Raw genomic sequence first — 6,651 nt, forward strand, 5'->3', positions numbered from 1 at the left:
TCCTGTAGGACTGTTAGACCTCTGTCTACAAATGTGTATAATTAATCTCTGAAAACAGCACAGTAGGTACATAAATATGACAATAAATTTATAAATATGATACCTTTATCACAAGAGCAACATCTACAGAGAGTAAATTCTAGTTTACACAATAAATCATTTTTGTATTCACACACAAAAAAAATACTTCTTAAAACAAGAACTATAGTAAATTCATCAATAACATTCAGATTAATAAACATACCTTGTTTGTTCCCAAATTATATGACTAATATGTACCCATCATAAATGAGGGTATATTGTCCTTACCTTTTATACTTAGCTTTTTTAAGGTCAATAAAACACATGGGCTTGATACATATAGTACAGAACTTGTTCATGTGGAGAGGGTGCTTATATTTTTCTTAACAATCTCCTCTTTCTAATTCAAACATAAATAAATATTAAGGATTTTTAAAGAATTAGAAAACGAAGAGTGAAATGTTACCCATCATATATTTCTCAGGAAAAGTTTACGTTACACTCCTAATACACAAAGAAATAGTTTTTAATTAGAGATTCTGGAGAGCTTTTACTAAATGCAATCAATGTGTGTTTGTGTGGTTCTTTGTATAATGTGTATTGAATTGGCATGCACAGCTAGCATGAACCATCTCTTAGAAATTATCCAAATTCATATTTTCTTACTATCATTCTCTCTTACCATTCTTAATATGGTGAGTGCCAATATATAAAGCTTTTCTCTTCAGAGAATTTTCAAGTTTCTGCTATATACAGAAAAAGAATCAATTGCTAATTAAAATCAGTTTTTTAATGATTAAAACCAAACTGTGCCATATCAATTCTTAAGTTCTCAAATATTCACAATCTTACATGCAAAAAAAGATAAACCTTAAATCTTAGCATAATTAAAACTGTTTTTGTTTTATTGTAAGAACATTAGTAAATTAGTATAGGTAAATTTTGCCTTAAAAGTGGGTCACATTACCAGTAAAAAAAAGTGGAACAAATTAAAGCAAATGACCTGGCCAACAAATTACATCAGTAGATGAAAGTGAAGTCCCCATTTGAATGTAAGATTTACGTCAGGGGTTAGTACATCATTTATATTTTTCCTATTTTGTCCTTAGGGAATCATGATAACAGGAACCTTAGAGAGACTATGCACATCACTATCAACCTAATAATGGGATCACATAGCTAATTATTTTAATGTAAGCTTTAGAATAATTCTATGGCACAACACTGACATTTTAGTTTTTTGTAAAGGCCTAGTAAATGTGTTCAGCCCCTGGCATGCAGTCAATGATAGACATAAAATATAAATTTATAAACTTCTCAAACTATTACTTTCATTATTTTTCAAATTTAATTAAGTTGTTTTCATGTAAACTAAATAAATGACATACACAGGTCCCAATATAAAAAATTGGCCATACCCTGTAGAATAAAGTAAAACACAGTATTTCATAGTGATCATGTGGCCAGACAACATCAAAGAATAAGTGTGTACCAAGCATTGCTGCAAAATATAATTAAACTATTACATTTTCATAGTATTTTCTTTGTTGGATTCAAACTTTAAAATTTTTAAGCATTATCCTATGATGAATCTTGTGAAGGCTACACCATCCTCATGAATGTTAAACAGCTCAGATCCAGTATGAATAGAAACACAAACAGATTTAACATGTAACTTGACTCCTGGTGGCACAGTGAAATTATGCAAATAGATGACTAATTGACAGATAGATGGTAGATAGACAGATACTGGAATGATGGCTTAGCAGTTAAGCGCACTCATTGTGTAGACGAATTTTTAAACAGTCTTATTAAATAAACACAGAGCCAAATACAGGAGTGAAAGCTGTAGAGATCAGAGTGATAGCCACCAACTAACCTTAGCTCACCATGGCGCTGTAACTTCCCAAGAGAACTGAACCAGCTTCATCCTGTCTAACCTGCACCTTTACTGCCTTGCTATTCTGTCTTCTCATTGGCTCTAAGCCCAGCCACATCGCTTCTTCATCATTGCCTGTCTATACAGACCTCCAGGTCTCTATGGTTGGTACTGGGATTAAAGGCATGTGTCACCATGCTTGGCTGTTCCTTGAACAGAGACTCTGCCTGCCATGTGATCAGATTAAGGGTGTGTGCTACCACCGCCTGATTTTTGTTTATGTCTGGCTATGACCTCTAATCTCCAGGTAAACTTTATTTATTAACATACAAATAAAATATCACATCATTGCTCTTGCAAGAGACCTGGGTTCAGTTCCCAGAACTGATGATGGCAGCTTACAGTCATCTGTAATTCTAGGTCTAGGATGTTTAATGTCTTCTTCTAACCTCCATAGGCACCAGGCACACACATGGTACACATACACACCTGCAGGCAAAACACTCACACACATAAAATAAAATCTAAAAACTATTTTTTCAAAATAAGATGGTAGATGTAGGTAGATAGATAATAGGTTTATGCTTGCACTTAGTAAATCCATGTAAATTAACAAGGGAGAATCCACATATGGCACCATTATTAGTGCCAAGTTCTTGTGGCTCGATAGGTCATAGGTACTGGGGGAAAATGTACTGCTATTACCCAACTAAATAGGCATAGTATTAAAATAACTCCTAACTAGTCATTGCTATACTAATATATTAGTGTATCTCTCAACTCCCAAGTTGCATTTTCTTTGCAGCAAATGGCTCTTCACACAGAGACCTACAACTGTTCAACATCCTAATAATAAAAGATTAGAATATGGGGCATAGACATTGTAGCCCCTCCTTCCAAAGCTCAGGGATCCTGGCAGAAAAGAAACTGGAAAGATTTTAATGGCCAGAGTCAGTGAATGACAAATGAAACAGTGTTTTTAGGACATAACTATACAGGATCACATATGAGCTCACAGTGATTGTAAAAGTATAAACAACATAGGCACAAAATCAAGCCAGACAAAATCCCAACATGGAAAAAGGTTAGTCACGAAATCCCACCCCTAGCTGAGGAGATATTGGCAATTGGGGGCTGCCAAGAAAGGCCAAGTCCAGCTGGGCATGGTGGCCCATACCTTTAATGCAAGTACTCCAAAGACAGAGGCCAGTCTGGCCTACAAAGCCAATTCCAAAATAGCCAGGGCTGTTACCCAAAGAACCATGTCATGAAAAAACAAATAAAAAGAAAGGAAGGAAATGTCAGTTTTCAGTTTTCTTCAGCGATGTGGCCCATGAAAAGCTCTCCATGCTCAATCAGATGGCTCTACAACATACACACACTGGCAAGACTGAATGGAATCAGGTAGGAAAATAAAACACACACACACACACACACACACACACACACACACACACACACACACTATACATACAATTGAGAGAATAGGATAAAATAGTGGTGGGAGTACATGGAGAATGAACTGGAGTAGAGAGAATGAGGTATGGACTTGATCCAAATACATTGTATACATGTACAAATTTCTCAAACAATAATAAAAATATTATAAAATAAATTAATGTTGTAAGAAATTCTGCTCTATTTCTTTGTGCTTAGTGATAAATAATTCACAAGTCATATGAGGATTTCAAAAGGTGTCCAACAGATGAATGGTAAAAAATTCATCAATATAAACATACCAGTGAATGTGTTCTGCCCTAGAGAAATGTCATCAGGATCAACATGGACGTAGATGATTAGTCTTAGTGAAATAATCCAATCAGAGAAGGATAAATAATGCATGCTGTAACTTGTATACGGAGTCTGAAGGAACCAAAGTCAAAGAAACAGACAGAGGGATGTTCAGTAACAGAAGGTATGGGTGTGGAGACAAAAGAGAATTTGTTGTTGAAGGCTCTGAAAACATAAAGGAGACATCTACAACAGGCTAGTCAGTTCCCTTGTAGTCTCTCACTGTCTTGTCTATAACCAAAATCCTCTCCTCCCAGCTCTGTACTAAGAACAGCTTGTGATAAATGCTACTGTTTGACAACATTTTTCTTCTTCTGGGAGAGTTTAGAAAACTTTATCAACCAGTCTTAATATAGCCTCTCAAAATATGTCACAAAACATATGTGGGCTGTGCTGGGAGGAAGCACCAGGAGAAAAGAGGTATAAAATGTAACTGAACTTGGGGTTTGGTGTTCGGGTTGGTGTCCCATGGGCTTGTCTTGTGCATAAAATAAAACTGCTTCCTGGCTTTCAGCCATGGGTGTCTCCTTCTTTGATCATTTTCTGGAGCCACAGATGCTCAATTTATCAGATTAAATATGATTTTTCACCTATGAGTGGTATTTCAATAGAATGTTGAATATAATAAATATTATCAAAAATGCACTACTTACTAGGGGAAAAAGAAAATTTTCAAGAATTCTCACAACAAAATGATAGATATTTGAGGGAAGGATCATGTTAACTAACATGGTTTAGTTATTACAGTGTTTATAAACAATAAAATCAATTTGACTCCTTAAATGTTTAGAATAATTTGTCACTCAAAAATTAAATTAAGGAGATTTTGAGAGATAGGTCAGAGATTAAGAACACTGCTGGCTCTTACAGAAGACCCATGCTCAATTCCCACCACCCACATGATGACCTACAACCATCTTAAACACCTGTTCTTGGGGATATAATGCCCTCCTCTGGCCTCCACAGTCACTGAATACACATGATGCACAGATATATATGTAGAAAAAACACCCACATGCCCAAAAATAAACCAGTATTTAAATTGGAAAATAAATAAAATTAATGGTGGAAGGAATATTTCAGAAGTTAAAAGCACTTGCTGCTCTTACAGAGGACTAAGAGGTTTTGTCTCTGACATCCACATGGTGTCTTACTATTATCTATAACTTCAGTGCCAGGAGATCCAACACCCTCTTAGAGACCATGTGAACAATAAGTATGCATATGGTATGCTTATGTACAAGCAGGCTCATAAATAAAAATCTTTTAAAAATAACATACAAAGTAGAAAAATAATGAAGATCTGTAATACATGGATAAGTGTAGATTAGAAACAAAAAGAAACAATATAGATATATGTAAGTATAATCGTAGGCATGTATGTGGATACAGATATTGATACAGATAAGACAGCAATAAATATAGTTACTTCAGATAAACTACCAACTCTATTTAGTCTCAAAGATTTTTATTTTTCAATTACAAATTTAAAGTAGATACAAAGGTATGCACAGTAATATGTGAATTGAAATGCATTTTTGTATTCAATTTCTTTTTTTACACACATTATGTTTTATTATTTTACTACCTACGTCTATATATTCATTCTAAGGAGAGTGTAAGCAATTCTTACATCATGCTTTCTGTGAACAGATCCTAAGATGTAAAACTTTTCTGAGTGCTGCTTTGACTTCTGTGTTTCTCAGGCTATAGATAATAGGGTTTAACATTGGGGTAATGACACCATACAGCATAGAGATGAGTCTGTCTCTAGCAGGAGAGTGTTGACTGGAGGAGGGGCGGATGTAGGTAAATATTGTTGTGCCATAGAACAAGAAGACTACAAGAAGATGGGAAGCACATGTGGAGAAAGCTTTGCGCTTCCCTTCCACTGATTGGATCTTGAGGATGGTGGAGACAATGTATATATAAGAGATCAAAGTAATCAGAAAAGCACCAACACCCAAAATACCTCCTACCACTAAAACAAGCATTTCTGCCACATAGGTGGATGAGCATGACAGGGCCACCACAGGCGGAATATCACAGTAGTACTGGTTAACTCGGTTGGACTTGCAGAAAGACAGACTAAAGGTGGACATTGTGTGGAGAAAGGAGTTGAGAAACCCAGCTGCCCAGGTCCCAAACAACAGCTGCACACAGCGAACCTTGGTCATGATGAGAGAATAACGCAGTGGAAAGCATATGGCCACATACCGGTCATAAGCCATCACAGCCAGCAAGAAAACTTCAGTCCCAGCTAGGGCCACCAGGAAATAAAGCTGCAAAGCACACCCAACAAAGGAAATGCTGTGATCCTCAGTCAAGAGATTCTTGAGCATCTTGGGGACAGTAGCTGATGGGCAGAATATGTCTAGCAGGGACAGATTTGCCAACAGGTAATACATGGGAGTTTGAAGCTTTCTCTCAGTCACTATGGCCAAGAGGATGGCCCCGTTTCCCAGCAAAGTGATCTGATAGATGATGACAAAGGCCACGAAGAGGGGGGTAACGCACCTCAGGGAGGTCAGAGAGCCCTATGAGGATGAACTGAGTCACTGTGGTAAGATTGTAGACATCCATCTTCTCTATCCACAAGGTTTCTAAGGGAAATGGAAGCAAAGAATGAAGATTATAGTGATAAATCAGGGATCCTGGAACTATGAGAATGGAAAAACAGCAGAGTATGGTTGAAGGATTGTCTTAACTCTATCTTAATTATTATTATCTGATCATGGTGGATGATCTTCTACATGTGTTTTCAGATTCACTTTGCAAGTATTTTACTGAGTATTTTTGCATCTATGTTCATAAGGGAAATTTATCTGTAATTCTCTTACTTTGTTGAGTCTTTATGTGCTTTGAGTATCACAATTACTGTGGCCTCATAAAATGAATTTGTCAATGTTCCTTCTGTTTCCATTTTGTGGAAAAATTTGAGGACGGTTGACATTTACATT

At 36.2% G+C, this 6,651-nt stretch overlaps 1 protein-coding gene across 1 annotated transcript; it reads right to left on the reverse strand.

Moving 5' to 3' along the window:
* Positions 1–5,325: 5,325 nt before the first annotated feature.
* LOC128124627 (olfactory receptor 5V1-like) lies at positions 5,326–6,274 on the reverse strand. Its single transcript, XM_052761125.1, is given in 2 exon segments — positions 5,326–6,198; positions 6,200–6,274. Coding segments are annotated over 2 exon segments (948 nt in total).
* Positions 6,275–6,651: the final 377 nt, after the last annotated feature.

Source organism: Peromyscus californicus, unplaced genomic scaffold (genome assembly GCF_007827085.1).
Source record: "Peromyscus californicus insignis strain IS unplaced genomic scaffold, ASM782708v3 Scaffold_4__1_contigs__length_199733344, whole genome shotgun sequence".
Taxonomy (NCBI): Eukaryota; Metazoa; Chordata; class Mammalia; order Rodentia; family Cricetidae; genus Peromyscus; species Peromyscus californicus.